General features: G+C 43.6%; 1 protein-coding gene across 2 annotated transcripts in view; it reads left to right on the top strand.

Moving 5' to 3' along the window:
• Positions 1-17,852, top strand: part of kank1a (KN motif and ankyrin repeat domains 1a) — a 31,642-nt gene that overhangs the window by 4,180 nt on the left and 9,610 nt on the right. For both annotated transcript variants that reach the window (XM_071528145.1, XM_071528144.1), the window contains exons 2-4: positions 1,422-1,551; positions 11,650-14,337; positions 16,036-16,218. In XM_071528145.1, coding sequence (XP_071384246.1) covers positions 1,515-1,551; positions 11,650-14,337; positions 16,036-16,218 — 2,908 coding nt within the window. In that variant the 5' untranslated portion in view covers positions 1,422-1,514. The remainder of the gene's footprint in view (positions 1-1,421; positions 1,552-11,649; positions 14,338-16,035; positions 16,219-17,852) is intronic.

Below are 17,852 nucleotides of genomic sequence, written 5' to 3'. Positions count from 1 at the left end.
TATCTTTAATTTAGCTAATTTTACCGTCTTGAGGACCTCTAGAGGGCCCTGAACCCCTCTTTGGAAACCAGCGATCAAGAGGACACTGGTCACTGATCCTAGGTCAGTACTGGTAAACAAGGGCCTAGGTCTTCAGAGTGTATAAATAAATAGGGGCCTGTGTATATCTGCTTCATGGAACCAGCCAGACCCAGCCAACCTTGTCTGCATCTTCACTCCTCCAGATGCCCGTTTTCAAACTCCCCTCTCTGAGGCCCATGAAGCTCACTCTTTTTTTTTTTTTTTTTTTTTTCATGTTGGCTCCTTTTTATAAGAGAAGAGAATAGCTCTTTTGTGCCTGCTCATAATGTATCCATTGATAATGACCAAGCAAGTGCACACAGGACCTCTATGCTCATAAATGTCAGATGCAAGCACACCTGTGAAAAAGCGGGGGTCAGCGCTGTCGATCGCTTTAAGTGGGCTTCGTGTTTTTAAAGAGAAAGGCCTTTGTGTTGTGGGACATAACATCCATGGACTCTTCTGAAACAAAGACCTTTCATTTACTCGGTCAAACTTGAGAGAACTTATTTTTTTCGGCTATTTCTGTGTTCTTGTTTGCGCTCCCAGATGTGTCCTCGTCCTGATTCTCCATCCAAACAAACACAATGCACTGTCAGCAGGTTGTATTTTCATGTAGCCGTGAAGACTTTAGGGCCAAATCAGTTGTGAAAGTATTGAGGCGGAGTGTTAATCACAGCCAAAATGCTGTAAACTGCAGCCAACTGCAGGCATGTTTTCATTTTTAAATTGATCGACAGGGCTGTTGATATGAAAATTGACAGTATGCCACAGCGAAGCCTGAATTTAGAATGTATTTTCAAGTAAGCTTGGGCCAATATTTGATAATATTGAATATTGAGATATTTTACGATTATCGCAATGTTTTCTGTGATATCAAAATAAAAAAAACAAACAAAAAAAAATCATAGTTTTAGTGAAGAATTTGTCATTTTATTTCAGTGTGTTCTCTTTTCCACAATCAGACCATTTTCCTGGAAATAGCAGGAATTGGCAAATTACACCAATTGGCCGTTGTTTTTGCTTGAATAGTAAGATCAAATTTCTAGGCTATAAATAATAACGGAATGAAATAAAAACTGAAACAAAGGCCAACCTCCCCCTTCCCCCTCGGGGGTCAAATATCACAATATTTTGACAGCATCGCAATATTACATTTTGGATATCGGCCAAGCATATTTTAGAGTTGAATATGTAGATATTTATATTGTTGTTTAACATAAAAATAGACCTTTATGTTGGGATTACAGTGGGACGAGATATTTGCAGAACCCTCTCAGATTGAACATCTTACCTGTTTGCATGTGACTCTGATGATTTAACTGTTTGTGAGTAAATGTCTCCGTTGTGTTCTGTCTCAGGTTGCAGGTTGCATGGTAAGCTGGACTTGATGCATGGCAGTTGCATGACCCCAGTAGGTCTTGTTGTGGGACTGAGAGCACACAGCTGCAGCCATGGCTCAAACCATGCACGTCAATGGCAATGGCCCAGGTAACCGAACCCCCTTTCTCCATTCATATGCTTTGGCGTTTCATCATGACACTTTTCATTTTTTGTTTAAATGTCTGAAGATTTTGTGTGTATTTGTGTTTGAATGTTGCTCTTCTCCACCTCTGTTTATTTAATTCCTGTTTCACATTGTTCCATTGCTTTTTTAAATGAATTAGAGTATTCTGCTTTTGTTTTGACTTTAAAGGTACTATATTTACAGGCACTATATTATTATTATTACACTGTTGGTAAATATGTACCAGTACATGTCAAATGATTCCTGGCTGTCCCAGGAATAATATGTGCTCGTCCCGGCTAAATTAAACCTAGCTGGATGGGGATACAATGGGGCCTAATGTGGATCAGGCATCCGGTTTCAGGCTTGTGTCAGGCACGTATATTTAGCTGGTCAAGTCCTGCATCACTTTTTTTTTGCCTCTTGACACCAGGGGTGAAGCCTATCCAATAACCTAGCATTAAAGAATGTAGAAATAGAAGATGATATGCAATTCTTTATTTTTACGAAGCATAATTCAGCAACTTTACAGGCATTGAAATGTGACTTTAGACCGCTGTCCACATTACTCTTAACTCCTGGTCCTGGATCTGTACATCTAGACTAGAGTGTTTACAGCGAGTTCTAGTCGCTATATAAGCTGAAGGAGTGAGCAAATATACAGTTAATTGCATCTTTCAGTATGACTGCTTCATTTAAATCAATGGTTCTCAACCTCTTTGGCTCATGACCCCTTAAAACAAAGGTGGTGAACAGTTGAAACAAAGAATGATTTTCCCTTTTCAGGTCGTTTCATTTAATTAATTAAAGAGAAGGCAGAGAGGCTGAAAACTATGCAGTACGTCACAAGAAAAAGGCAAAAATTAGAGAAAAATCGGAAGAAAATAGACATGATAATAAATTTGTATAGTAGAAATGTTTTTTTCTTATCGCATAAATCAACCCCCCCCCAAAAAAATCATCCCGCATCCCCCTGGGGGGTCTCGACCCCTAGGTTGAGCGCCACTGATCTAAATGACAATCATGCCAACTTTTCACAAACCAGAAGTTGGCTAGATTTTGTTCAATAAAGATTTTAAATAGAGCTTTACAGCACCTTTTAAACCAGGCTGTGTATATTTGTTCACATAGGCGTCTCATGGCCTTTAATGGCAAACGGACATCACACATACTTGAAGGAATGTTAAACATGAGTTTATGGAGGACAAGCCAAGCCATAGTCTTCCTAACGAGCCATTTGGCAGCTCCAGCCCAAAAGGAATACCTTTGCAAGTCAAAACAGATGTCCAATGTAGCTTTCAAAAGACTTTCAGTTGTTGTCCAAATGAAGTAGCTGTTTTATACGTTATTTCTCCTCCTCCCTTCCCCCCTGAAACACACTGAGGTTGTGTGTGTGTGTGCACATGCTGGACACGCATGTGTAGGGAAGATCTCCACACTTTAGTGCGAAATAAACCCTGTCAGCCGAGGCAGAGCGAGCACAGAGCGCACACCTGCAGACGGCTCGCATTCCTGGCCAGGCAAACAGGAGAGAAAGTGAAGCTTCTTACTTCCAAATCCCTGGAGGAATGCACAGCATGCATGACAGATGCTTTCAGGACACTTGTGGGCCGTGTTTAGTGTGAGCCTGCCTCCGCCATTGATGAGGCTCTGAGACATTTGGTGCCAAGACAGTCTCTCTGAGTTCTTGTCAAGAGAAATGCACAGATTCACTTCAAAGGCTGGACAGATTTAACCCAGGAGTGAGTTTTATTGTCTCTTTTTTAGAGATGGTGAATTCACCCCAGATAGCTGAGCTAACACAGCTAACCCCTCACAGCAGAAAATAGTAAAAATAACTACAGTGTGGTGTTGGCGATCATCATGCCAGCGTGGTCACTGCTGCACCAAAAGAATTTTACAAAGACAATAATACTTATGCTATAATGTAAGGATGCTGGATGCTCCAGTAGATAGGCCACTACTCAAAATCTGCTGATATTCACTCTATAGATTTCTGATCGGTTAGGTGGCCGATTTAGAAGAGACGATTTGATGATACAAACTAATTTGACCCATATTTTTCTGAATGAGAGATATCAGTTTTGCAGCGAAAATGTCACCGCCAGTCTGTGGGTTTTTGTAGTCTCGGAAAAAAGACAAAGAAAACATTGTTTGAAATTTGTGTGCGATAGAGGTCCCTTGTATCTGTAGTTCTTCACAATGAGGAATATGGAGAGTATGAGAAAGTAAAAGAACAAGATGTACTTCTCTCACACAGTCTTCAATTAAGGAAACTTTTAAAAGATACAAATCCAGAGCATGGAAGATAAAAGTGATAACAGGAAAGATTATGGAATTCATAGGCCTTGATAACCAGCCACTTTCTGTTTTGGAGGAGGAGGAATTTTTACAAAGACAGTAATAATTCTGCTGTAATGCATCATCAATTGCATTGTAATCTAGCTGTAGGATAACAGCCGGTAATATCTACACACAGCAGACCCATTGGGTAGATTTTATATTCACAAAGAGCAGCACACGCCATTTCTATTTCATCTTGTACTGATCAGACTATTGCCTCTTTTTTTTTTATCCAGTGTGTGCAGTAAACCTCAGATTAAACAACTGCCAAAATTTATGTGGGAGGCCATATTGCACAGAGAAGCAAGGCATCGGGAAATCTTGCAAATTTTAAACCTCGGCTGATTCCAATTTTCACTTCATTTTAACCACAGGACTGTTTTCAGGCCATATTCCTGAAACACCCTGCCAAAAGTGGTTCTCAAAACACGCTCCTTATTTTCACTTGCCAGTTAGTTTTAGCAAGACTATTTTAAGGGCCAGTGCACTCTCAAAATGGTGTTGCACTGACTTGATATTGATCAGTGATCAGTATATCGATATACACCGTGATGTGTACGTATTCCCAGGAAAATTGCAGAATGGATCTGAGTTCTTGCACGGTGCTGCCCACTGGGCCTGGCAGTGAACAGTGAACAGTGTTTTGGTTTTAGTTTTCTGAGCATACGCAGTCTAGTTCAGTGATTCTCAACCTTTTTCATATCAAGGACCCCTGATTTAGATGAGATTTTGTCTCTCTGACCCAAAGCTGAGAATATTTTATTGTTAGATCTGATTTTGTCCAGAATTCCATGTATTGTAGGTAGAGAGAAACAGTGAAACTATGATCAAAACAGTCCTCCTTCTGCATTCTCTAATTGAGTTAACTTCTTGTAAATGAAATAATGGTGAAGCTTAACCATTTATAAATTTGCTGGGGACCCCCTGGAACCCCCTCAAGGACCTCAGATGGTCCCCAGACCCCATGTTGAGAACCACTGGTCTAGTTCATGGATTTATTTGTGACTTCACCTACAGTAGTTCCAGCTGTTATGAGCCCTGCCCCCCCCCCCCCCAAAAAAAAAGGTATTGCACATTGGCTTGGCATCACAGCACCCTAAACAGTGTTTTCTTCATGCAGTGAAGGACTGGTTGACTAAAATAAAAACAGCTTGCAGAGGCTGAGTCATGCTCCAGTGCGGACCGGAGCGGCCTTGGGTTTGAGTCCAGAACCGGCCGGGAGCGTTTAGTCAAGCCAAGGAGCAGCATGGCAGTAATGGGGGGTGGGGGGGGCGGGGAGTAATTCAAATCCACTGAAGTAGTGTTGTTTCCCCAGCAGGGACCGACCCAGCTACAACTTAAAATACCCCATGGCACTTTTGTCTTATTATGCCCGATGAGCCGCTTTCCTATTGTGTCTGTGTTTATGTAAGAGCTGTGTGGACGAACGAGTGTGTGCCAAAGGGGCTGGGCAGCGCCTCTCTTTATACTAAATGGAATAATTGTTCTTCTTTATTCTCTTGTCCTGATTGGACTGGATTCTCAGTGTCTTGATGGAACAAAAGATACCGATGATGTTGCTCAATTGAAATGTAGATCTAGTTTGTCTAGTTTGTTTGTGTATGACTACCTCAGTGTGCATTAATTAGGTTATTGTCAGGATTTGAAAGGTGCCGTCTGCAGTCGGACTATGCTTTTTGTTTTTAGGTAGCTTATAAAGATATAATAGGAATTGTTTTAGACTTGTATTCTCGGTTATCTCCATAAAAACCCAATTTAAGGGGCTTACAAAAGCTGCCAATGCTGTTATAAGCCCTTCCTTCTTGTCGATGTCTGCTGACATTTTTTGGATTTTGTAAGTCAGAATTAATACTGCAATAGCCGCCAACTTTTCGCCTTGAGGCAGGAAGTGTATTGTTAGTCCTGCATCTATCCTGTGGCGGAGGTAACTGGCATCCGTAAAGCCTCCGCTGGTGTTGAAAAAACAGATGGCGAATGCAGCCAATCAGCAATTAGAAAAATATAAACATAAAATAAAGCAGTGCTGATATTCGCTGTGTTTTTGAATGGGTCTTGTCTGCTGCAAGTTTAGCTTCACTGTACTTTTGTTTCTCAGTGCTTTTTGCCGTTATTGTTGTTGTTATGACTTCCTTGCACATGATGGCCCCGCCCACAGGAGATGGTTTACGCCCCAAAACATCCCCAACATCATTGAAAAGCCAATTTCAGGCAAACTGGGGAATCCAGACACAGACAGACACAGACTGATAATATATAGCCTAATGTCCTATTTATGTATTGTTACTTTAACAGGAAAACATCAGATTTAAAGGCAGTAAAGAATGAGCAGCGAACACAGGAATATTCTATATATTTCTAACAATTCTAACTCACTAAAATGTGGCATTACCAAGATCTGCTGTTTACCTACAAGTGCAAGGGCAGCACTGAATTGTCCTACAGCACAGCTGACAGTAAATGTCTGTTTTTATTTGCCGCTGTTCCTCACAGACATTGCAAAGAGTTTTCACAACACTGAGCATGCCTGATTGTTTTGCTTTGCCATCGGTGAGAATGAAGTGAAATGGACAAAGCTGATCATACATCACCTCCTGCCTTACTGTTTGCAGAGGAAGCCCAAACATTTCCTGGAGTCTGCGTCACCATGTACAGAGCGAAGTTGTTGAATTTGGCAGGAGCCTCTGGCACCGGCTTGCGAGTTGCTAGAAAAATCGAACACATTACGGTCGGCACCTTTTTTTTGCTCTATCTGTCCCACCTGCGTTTCCCCTTGCTGCCATGAAATGGGCAGGAAAACGCTGCGTTACTTTAGTTATTGTTTCGTCTTGTTTCCTGGGATTTTATGAGGACGGATGTGTCTCGCCGCAGTGTTGAGATGAAGCTGTATGAAGCGTTGATCAAACGTTGGCTAAAGGTTTGTTGTGACTAATTAGGCGTATAGCGCTCACAGGCAGGGTCAGGAAATACCAGGCTGACTGTATGAGGAAAAAGACCTGTTTGTGTTGGGGTGTGTGTGTGTGTGTGTGTGTGTGTATGTGTATGTGTGTGTGTGTGTGTGTGTGTGTGTGTGTGTGTGTGTGTGTTTCTGGGCACCGCACAGTCCCACCTCCTAAGCACTTGCATCACAGTCTTGCTTTGCTCTCACTCAGCGTCATGCACCAAGTGTGAGTACAATACAGGATTATTAGACCTTACAGCTGCATATTAGACACTATACTGTATATATATATATATCAGTCACTGTCTTTAGAATGAGTCTGTAGAGCTTTAGGGAAATGTTGATATGCTTTCTGAGAACTATAGCACAGTTTTATGCTGCTTTGTGTCAGAGTGAAGTGCTCATTTTGTTGAGCAGGATTGTTTTGCTTGATTGATTTGATGTGAACACAGTAGAATATTGTGGCATATATGTATATATCTGTGGTACATCTATCAATTGGTCATGTATGTGATATGGCATGTATGTACATTGTATGTGAGGAAGTCAGTGCACACATTGTGGTTGGTGTTTCTGAGCCAAAGTGGTAATGCCAAAGTGATTTGAAAGGCTTACCTGTATGTGAGAGAAACTATTGATGTTCTCATGTTTAATGCACTAAAAGTTGTTTAATGTTCCAAAAGTTATTATAGAATTAATGGATTAGTTATTGAAAAGCAAGAGATTGTTTTGCTCTGGTGTTGCTGTCGATGACCTGCAACCGGGAAACGGTGCTGCATATTTAGACTAGTGCTTTATTCTGCCTGTGAGGGCACTGTGGATGTTAAAAGGCTTTTGTCAGCTCTAAATTTAAACTTTTACAAAGCCAATGCAAAATAAGCCAAGCGCCGCTTGTGTATTTTTCCTCACAGATTTAACATCAAGGCCTAACATGGCCATCTGCATGTTATTTTCAGAGTAAACACAGGGAGGATTCCTGGGCTCTAAGTAACTAATGGGCTTCGTAGAAAAATTGAGTTGGTGCAACATTTTGAGCAAGTTAATAATAGTGCCATAAAATATGCTCTCATAATAAAGACACACAAAAAAGCAAACAAAATATTACATCTTTATTGTATAAATATGGGAAAGGCAGAGAATGCCCGAGGAGCAAAATGTGAAAACGTCCATCCAATACTTGATATATTTAAAGGAATTTTATGCACAGCACATGTCTTCTGTTAAAATGGAAATAGCTTAAACATGTGTGACCCACTGGTGTCACATGAGTACGCGTTGAGTAATGGGTTGGTGAAGTAAAGTGTGAAAGATTCTACTGTGCCTCCTTCAAATATCAATGTATTTGACTTGGTTTTAAACATTTAGCCCTGCGCTCAGTCAGCACAGTGACAGGCTGCTCTAAACTCAGCATGTGAACGACATGTGAGTGGTGTTTGGAAACATCCGAGTATTTATTTTACTGCCACATTTCCTTGACGACCGCTTTACAATTTATACAAAAGGTGTTTGGCGGAATGGATCTACAGCTAATGTTCGATAATTAGGCTTAAATATTCCAATATCCCAGCTGAGAAAATTAGAGCAGCGGGGTTGGAAAGCTGTGTGCCAAGCTCTGAACTCTATTTTGAGTTGTTGACTTGGCACTTACGTAATGTTTAGTGCGGTAATTAAAACTCTTCTCAGTTGGCCAATTCCCTCAGCTCTTGTGGACCAATAAAGACAATTGTTTTCAGATTTTTGCATTGTTTTCCAATGATTTTAACTCTTCCCTGCTCTTTAGACATGAAAACTTAGTCTAGGTTGAGGTCCGTCTGTTAAGATGTTAGTGAAGCTATCCATAGCTAATGTTGCTTATCTGGGAAAATTTGCCTGGTAAATTTGGAAGATATGACTTTAAGAACTACTGTTTCATTTCCTGGTTTGGCTAGCTCTTTTGTATTAGGCAGAGACTATTACAGGTGAAAACTTAATCCAGGTGGAGGTCTATTTTAAGGCTCCTAAAATGCAAGCGATGCTACTCATCCTAATGAAAATTTGCCTGGTAAATTTTGAAGATATGAAAAGAGTATAGAGGTGAGCACATCCAACCTATATTTAGGCCAGGAGCTGGATAAAAGAGTCATGAAGAAAGACCTTAGGGTTGAAAAGTTGCATTAAAGAAAGTATTAAGAAAGAAGCTGTAATCCAGTGTTCAGATAATCCTTTTTGAACCAGATTTTGAAGATGTCACTTTATCAACTGGTGTCTCATTTGCCGGTTTAGCAGAGGCAGAGATGATTATAGATATAAACTTAATCTAGACTGCGGTCCACTTTAAGGCTCCTAACATGGTGAGGTTACTCGATCTTGTGCTGCTTGCCTGGGAAAATTTGAGGATATCAACTTTATCAACCAATGTGTCATTTTCTGGTTTGGCTGCCACTTTCATATTGGGAACAGACGATTGTTCGTCTAGTTTTGACAGCCATAGAAAGAGCCATTGACCATTCTTTAATTGGAAAAAAAAGGCTGCAGAACAATGTGCTGCCTCACAGTACTGTGGGAGAGTTGTGTAATCCCTGTCAAATTGACAATGTAACAGCTGTTGATAATTGGAGCAGCTCTCGGGCTCTTGTCCGCGGCGCTATTGGCTCCCTGTCACTGGAGCGTGACCTCTTCAGTTGTCCCGCACTGATGAGGTCATCGCTCAGCTGTTCGGGGTCTCTGCGCCCCCCGGTACCAAAGGGCTGCCTGTCACTCCCCTATGACATGGCTGGTAACTCATGCCAAGGGAGTCCTCAGCCCCAGACAGCACAAGACCGTGACTGTGCTGGAGTACAGAGAATATTTATACCAGAAGAAACAGGATGTGCTTTTTCAGGTCGGTACAAGCTGCAGTAGGGCACACACACACACACACACAGTATGGGCTTTGTCTCGAACACACACTTGGTTAATACATAATTCACATTGTCTTGATTATTTCCTAAAAATGAAGTACAACAGCATTAAGAGTTTAATTAAACGTGAACTGGCCTAAACACAAAGTTGGTATATGTTGTGAGTGCAAGTTGCAATAAACTGTTAATAAGTAACTTATTTGCTGACACTACCTAGTGCAAGGTGAACCTACTGTTTTAACAGTAAATCAAAGTTTAACGGTTTGCACTACAGTAGCTTAGCTGTGTATCTCAAGAACACAGGCTGTTATTGTCATGAATTCAGCCACCCTACACTGAATAACAGGACTCTTATTTGGGTAGGGAAGCGCCCGGCTGAAAGCTACACGGGATTGGAGGAGGCAGCCGGCCAATGGTGCGCCCGAGCAGTGCTTTGCTAAGTTTACACCAATAGTGGAATTTTTTTCCCCTTATGGAGTGAGGATTGAGAAAGAGTGCACAGAGTGAGGGAGACACAGCAGTTTTCTAGCCCTTGCAGCCTGTTCCCATTATATCCCGTCCTCCAACCCTGTGAGCAGAGAAGGGGTAAAAGGAAAAAAAAGGAAAATGGAGAGAGAGCTGTTTGACTGAGGTAAGTGAAGCTTGAACAACAAGGCAGTGAGGTTTTAGCAGCAGGCTTAAGCCTTGTAATGCCCTCCTCTGTTTTAACTGAATGGAAGGGATTGACGGGAGAGGTCGCTGGAGCTGGGTGCGCTGGGAAGTAAGAGCACGGCTGTTTATTTCAAGCCCGTGTTTGCTTTAGTCGGTAAGAGTTCCGCGCATACCAAGAACAAGGCGCTGTATTTAGCCAACACAGTGTGAACGCAGAGTCTCCTAATGGCCTGGAGAGACGGTTCGCTCTACAGAAGCAGATCTCTCGCCTCTGTGACGGAGGGCATTTTTCAACTGGATGTGTGGAATTTGGACTTTGATATAAGCAGCTTTGACTGATCTGCCTAAAGTGTTTCAACTCAAGAATTCATTCTAGCTTGCTTTTTTTTTTCTGTCTGCAAAAGGTAATTTGTATGTTCAGAATTTCATGGTTGGGCAATTGTTTTTGTCTTTTGTGAGAGAGTAACTAGTAGAGTAACTAGTAAAGTAAATGTTGTCATGTGGATGGATTTTGGACTAGAAAATATTGACATGGCGTGTTTTCATCATCTCCTTGACCCCGTTGGCTCTGTCTTATCCATGTTCTGTAAACAAAAGGGGATATGCAGGTTGGAAGTCTGTTTGTCTGTCACAAGCCCCACACATTGACATTTAGATTGTACAAATCATACCAGGCCAGTGTCTGAACAAGTACTTAAAAGTAACCGTTCCGAGACAAAACTTAAAAACATTTAAATGTACTTTTTCACCTGATAATTTTTATTTATTTATTTATTTATTTTTTTTACTTTTTGTGGACTGCACATTTGTCAGGATATCGCTGGCCCACTGCATTCTCACATAGTTTTAGGTTGACTTGAACCACCTCTTGCCAGAATGATTACCGCTCATGCTTTTCCAGCAGAGATGTGAAAAACTTGAGTCATGTTTGTACTTGCGCTGGCAAATTAGAGTGATCGTCTGTGGCCGAGGAAACACTTAGCGCTTAGTTTGAGTGTCAGGTTAAATTGTTTTAGGGACTGGAAAATAAACCTTTGTTCAGCTCTCAGTATTTTGTGTATGTCTTATTTTTGTTTAGAAGACATACACAAGACTTTTGACTAGAATTCAACAGGATACACTTTAACTTTTTGTTACATTTCTATACATGACATCAATTCAAACTATTATGTAGCAAAAACGCTGAAATCCGATGATTGTTGAATGGAATTGTGAATGGAATGATAAATGGATTCTTTCCTAATGTTATGCTCTCTTGGTTTCTTCTGCAGAGAGAGGACAGAGATGCCCAAGCACAGGGGATGAGAAGGATTCTGTGGCCCCCTACTATGTTGAAACCCCCTACGGTTATCAGCTAGACCTGGACTTCCTCAAGTATGTGGATGACATTGAGAGGGGCAACACCATTAAGAAGCTGAGTATCCAGAGGAAGCCCAAAGTGGCCAGACCCTTGGCGGTGCCTCGGGGCAGCACTGGCGGGGGCAGCACTCAGGCTGAATGGACCTCCACAGACTCCCTGTCCTCCTCCAACAGCGACGACAACAAGCAGTCCCCAGTGTTCTTCACCTCCAGGCCCCAGGTCGCTCCACCGCTCACCCCCACACTAACCCCCACCCTGAGCAGGGCAGCCGCAGCCTATGAGCCCCCACTGCAACAATCCTACCTGAGCATCTTAGAGCCCAAGCAGCTCCTGCCACCCCCTTCGCCTAGGGTTGTCCCTCGTCACAACCCCCAAGTGGAGAAGACCCTAATGGAGACCCGTCGTCGACTCGAACAGGAGCGACTGCTAATGCAGCCCCTCAGTGAGCCCCCCGCCCCCCGCCGTCGACTTGCCAGCTTCGGCGGCATGGGCTCCAGCAGCTCCCTGTCCTCCTTCTCAGGCTCCATGGCCCCTAGCCAGATCTCCCCCGGTACCCATCAACCTTTGCCCATTAACGGCCACCTCCCGAATGGAGAGTATAACCCCTACTACCCCCCTTCCATAGGCAGCTCCATCCGCCACAGTCCCATGAGCTCTGGCATGACCACCCCGGTGACTAATGTCAGCCCACTGCACCTGCAACATATCCGGGAGCAGATGGTGGTGGCCCTCAAGAGGTTGAAAGAGCTAGAGGAGCAGGTGAAAACCATTCCCATCTTACAGGTCAAGATTGCAGTTCTGCAGGAAGAGAAAAGACAACTGGCTGCTCAGTCCAAGAATCAGGGCCCTTCTGGTGGCTTCCGCAAGCGCTCTTACAGTGTAGGCAGTGCTGACCAGTTGGAGAGCCCAGGCCCCATCCAGAAGGAAACAGAGCTGCACATTGTGGAGCCTGAAGCCCAGGAACAGAACGCTCAGCGGTTGGAGGAGTTCAGGCGCCTGGCTGCTGAGGTCCAAGCTCTAGAGAAGACAACCCAGGACAATAATGGAGTTGAAATTCGGCAAATCCAACCCACCCACACGCAAAACGAGGCTCACCAAAAGTCCATTGGTGTTGGTACTGATGAAAACATGAACAACCTTACTGTCACTCAGATGAAGTTGACAAAAGAACATTGTTTCCGCGACGCAGGAGTTGTGACAGAGCGGCAAGAAACACGCAGCGCTGCGGTTGGCGTGACCGAGGCCATGCTGGGCATGACCAGTGAAGCTGAGAAAGAGATTGAGCTCCAGCAGCAGACCATCGAAGCACTGAAGGAGAAAATCTACCGCTTGGAGGTGCAGCTGAAAGAAACCACTCACCAGATGGAGATGGGCAAGCTAAAACTGGAGCTCCAAGCAGCTGGTGGGTCAAACAAGAAAAAAGCAGACAAAGGTTCAATGGCCAGGCCAGAGATGTACAGTGCCTGTGTGGAGGCCAAAGTCCAGACACAGAGCCAGGGAGTGGGTAATCACCTGGAGTTCAGTCATGCTAGCACGGCTAAGACTTTACACACCCACACCATAGGAGTGTCTTGTCAGCCCAGTGTGCAAAGTATCGCCGTCGGCCCAGAGGTGCCCATGGAGCGATGGGTAGTGCGTGAGAGAGTGGAGGTGAATGACCAGTGTGTAGGGAGACAGGTGGAGATGTGCCACCAGAGTGTAGGTGTGGAGCTGAACGTCTGTGAGGTGGGAGTTAACACAGAGGAATCGGTGGATAGCTTGGCCCTTTGCAAACCCATGACCGAGTTGAGCAAGGAGTCGAGATCAATTGGCTGTGGGGAATGTTCAGTGGATGTGATAATTAGCCCTATCAAGCAGCTGGTGTCTCAAGGAACTAACCCAGATTTGGTTATCAAAGTGGACTCTGGTGTCATGGTTGCTCCTGAGTCAGCATCTCAACAAACCAATACTGAGACGGAAGCTGTGAGCAAGGCCACCAATACAGAAACAGCTGTCCTGACTGACTCTTGCACAAACACCGTATTGATCACTTGTGACAAACATACCAGCACGACTGTGACCGAAACTAGGACAGTTGCCGCCGGGGAAGGACTTGTCAAAGACGTTCACGCAACAGCTAAGATGCGTTCTGTTGCTGTGGGAACCACCACAGATGTGGAGTCATTCCTAGGCAAATCAACCTCTACTAAAACCAAAGATTGCGGGGTGGGACCGGTTAGCATTCACGAGAACTTCTTGGTCGGCTTAAAAACCAGGAACATAGCCTGTGGCCCCTCCCAGCCAGCCGAATCTGTCACAAGCAGCAGCAAGGAGACTTTGGAGAGCAGGACTGAGGCTGCGCCACTGCAAGCACAGGCCCAGGGGGGCGTGGGACTGGACCACTACATCGAGAGGGTGCAGAAGCTGTTGCAGGAGCAGCAAATGCTACTGGCAGAGAACTACACTGAGCTCGCGGATGCCTTCGGCCAGCCCCAGTCCCAGTTTGGTTCCATCAACAGTCAGCTGGTCAACACCCTCTCCTCTATCAACACGGTCATGAAGTACGGAAGCGTTGAGGACATCCTGAAGCTGCAACCAGACTCGGTAGCCTCAAACAAAGGTGAGGGTTTAAACCACTTCCACTGCTGAGGCTGCTGATGATTGCACACACTTCGTAGCAAGATTCAAAATAATGGCATTCCTCCTCTTCCACAAATTTTGCAATAACACACGTGGTTTCCTAGTGATGAATTGCTCAGAGACATTCAAGGCAATTTTAGCATAGCTTCAAGGGCAGACAGCAGAAAACGTGCACACATACACACACACACACACACACACACACACACACACACACACAAAATATCTTGCTTAACCAAAATATTTGGCAAGCAGGCAAGTCTGTTCAATGCCTCAGGGGGACATTTGAAAAGAGTGCAGATTTTGATTTATCCCCTTCCATGGTTTATTACAGATTAATCTCTCTCTCTCTCTCTCTCTCTCTCTCTCTCTCTCTCTCTCTCTCTCTCTCTCTCTCTCTCTCTCTCTCTCTCTCTCTCTCTCTCTCTCTCTCTCTCAATGTTTTTGCTGCAATTTCATGGGGCTGTTCAGTAGAAAGCAAAATTGCATTTAAATGTCACTGACCCAAAAAGATGCCACAAAACGATATTGCTGCCTTCAACTGATACAGTGCAAATGATATGTCTGATAAAAGATGTTGTTCATGACCGAAGCTTCCTGCTGTACTACAGAGGAGGGAGTTGGGAGTGGGGGGTTGGGGGTAGGGGGTTCACACACACACACTGTCTGCATGTGTAAAGTGAATCCTGATGGGATCGGACAGGCCAGAGTTATCTCTGACCCCGAAAAATGCGGCGGGGGCTTTGGACACGAACCAACAATGAGCTCATTTCTTTTGGGAGCCAGTAATGTCGCACCAATTGGCCACTTGTTGTTTTTGCCCGCCGCCCTCCCTTTGCTAACACCTCACTGTTGATGCTGATTCATGGCTCCCTCCTAGTTACATAACTGTGTGGGGCATGCTGGTTGGCAGATGAATGAAGGGTGATTGTCCGTCTTCAGTGCAAGCTTGTTTTTGTGGTCAGTGACTGGCCTCTTTTGGACTATAAAATGACTGACCAGCTGAAGTAGGGTTCTAGTAACTAATGTCAATATAAAGACAATTACACAATTAGTACAATTACATCAAGGTATATAAAAGTGCCTTTTAAGATACTGATTTTAATGTTTAGAGATGGACAGATTTCTGCATACAAGGAGTTGCAATAATATTTTTTTTCTTTTTAAACATACTATCCCTATATTACCTTAACAAGTCAGTTCGCTGCAGTACATTATATTGCAGATACAGTATATCAAAATTAAACATATCAAAACAAAAACATGCCACTTTTGCTAAACATATGCCTGGCAGTTATTGGTCTTCTTACACAGAAAGCTTTGTGTTCACTTTATTGTTCACTACACAAGTGTTTATGAAATGTGTGCATGCTTGTCTGTCTCCTTCATTAATAATCAAGCTGCAGTCTGTACCCAGCAAGCTTTTCTAGATCAAAGAGCACTAGATAGGTTTAGCAGTGTAGCAATATATCCTGCTCTTCACAATGGGATCCAGTGTGAAACTTGGCCCCCTTGCTTATTGCTTTCACATCTACATCACTTGAATGAAATCTAGGCGTCAGTGAAGGTGAAAGTAGTTAACGTCCCGAAACTTTCATTACCTCTTTGAACAGTTCCTCTGTACCTGTGCATCTGTTACTTACTTCAGTCTACCTCCCTCCCTCTCTGCCCGGTGTAGACGGCAGTCAGCAGATCTACTGCCAGTCGCTGAGCGTCCGGACAGAGCTGTCGCAGACGGAGAAGACCACAGCGGCCCTGAATCCAGCAGAAAACCCTGCCAGCACGCCTGCACAGCGGCAGCAGATCACCATCGCTGAGCAGAAGAGCCGGATGGACCAGCAGATGTCCACGGCATTACACGGTACCAACCTGGGCAGACACTTTGAAACACTGCCACACTACCTCAGAGAAGATGTTAGAAGTTAGAATTTCACACTTGCAAATGCTGCCATGTGGTAACCCGCTTTTAAAGTAATAGAGGCTTTGCAGTTTTGTCACAAATCTCCTAGCAACCTTGCACCATCATGGAGGTTCATTAAAGAATTGGCTATGTGCAAATGATGTCTAAATATACAATGAATGGGCAAGAAAGAGATACCTGAAAAAGGTGTAATGTTCTAAGTAAAAGTGAATAGTCTGATAAGGTAGATTTGTTTCCAAATGTAGGTTACTGTGACACAGTAAACTGTCTCGTCTTTAGTCCTTTCCCTTTTGGTCCCAGTGTCTAGTCCAGTGCACTTAGAGTGAGTTGTAGCTTGAAAAGGGTCAAGCAATTGGATTTCGGCTTTGTTAGCTAGCTAACTAGCAAGCAGGCTAATTTAGCAAAGCAACTGATGTTAATACTAACATGCAACCTCTAGCCACTACTAGATACGTTAGCTAGTGTGCTAATCAGATGTTTACAAAAAGAGATTGATGGAGCTGACCAGGTACTATGGTTAACAAGCTGACATTATCTACACACAGAATCAGTAAGATTTGGCAAATTATCAGTTCTGAGTCAAAAACAGCGCAGAAATTAATCATGTCTGTTCAGTTCTGAGAAGGCCAACGCCACCCGCTGATCACCGCTATTGTTGCCCAGTAGCTGCAGGACCTCCAATATGGCTGCCAGAAGGTGTGTTACCTCTGTTGCCAGTTATGGATTTCACACATACTTCATATATAAACCATGCAACATCATCAGCAGCAGCATGTAGCCTGGATTCCTCCTGCTGGATGTGGCATGTGGGTCTGTTTCTGGAGGAGCAGAGTGGCTCCCTCTGGCTGCTCACACTCCCACCTGTCAAAACATAGGAAACATGCCGCATGGCTCTGTTGCTACTGAGTGTACGCACGCTAATGTACACACAGAATTGCATACATGTACATACATGAAAGCACACAGTCTCATACACACATACTTACTCACACATTCCCAGTTCTGCCCCAGCGCAGCAGAAGAGGCCCCTCCATCGGGGCAAGTCTTGGCAGATGTGCTGACTGTTCTGGCTCTAGCCTGGTATTTTGGTTTGCAAGGCCTGTACTTAAAATGATTGGGATACTTCTGGGTTTGGGGCAAGTTCCCATGCCACACTGACTGATTGCTTTGGAAAGAACTAGACAAAGACACTTAATGTCTACTTTCCTCTCTGCCATAGCCGTTGATCATGTCAGAGAACTTTATTGGCCCATTCAGATGCTATCAGCTGTTTGGAATGAATTGACCAGGCTAGTTAGGCAATTTGGACGCTGTTTACTGTTTACTGTTTACTGCAGTCTTCTTTGAATGTAGTCAGTGCAGAGTGGTAAGGGAGACGTGATTAGGATAATTCATCTTCATAACTGAAATTAAAACTTGGATTCCAATTTATTTTGCAATGTCAATAATATATTTTTCTTTCCAAAGTAAAATACTCTATTGGCCTGCAGTTTTGAATGAAAACTTGTGATGCTTTTTTTCTCCCTGGTACCATCTGTCAGAACCAGGAGTTAAACAGCAGATGCTTTCTTGTC

Source organism: Centroberyx affinis, unplaced genomic scaffold (assembly GCF_046629955.1).
Source record: "Centroberyx affinis isolate AG114_WGS23_722 - 3 ecotype Tasmania unplaced genomic scaffold, CSIRO-AGI_Caff_v1 ptg001623l_1, whole genome shotgun sequence".
Classification (NCBI taxonomy): domain Eukaryota; kingdom Metazoa; phylum Chordata; class Actinopteri; order Beryciformes; family Berycidae; genus Centroberyx; species Centroberyx affinis.
The sequence above is the reverse complement of the archived record's forward strand: the minus strand, read 5'-3'. Positions and strand labels throughout refer to the sequence as shown.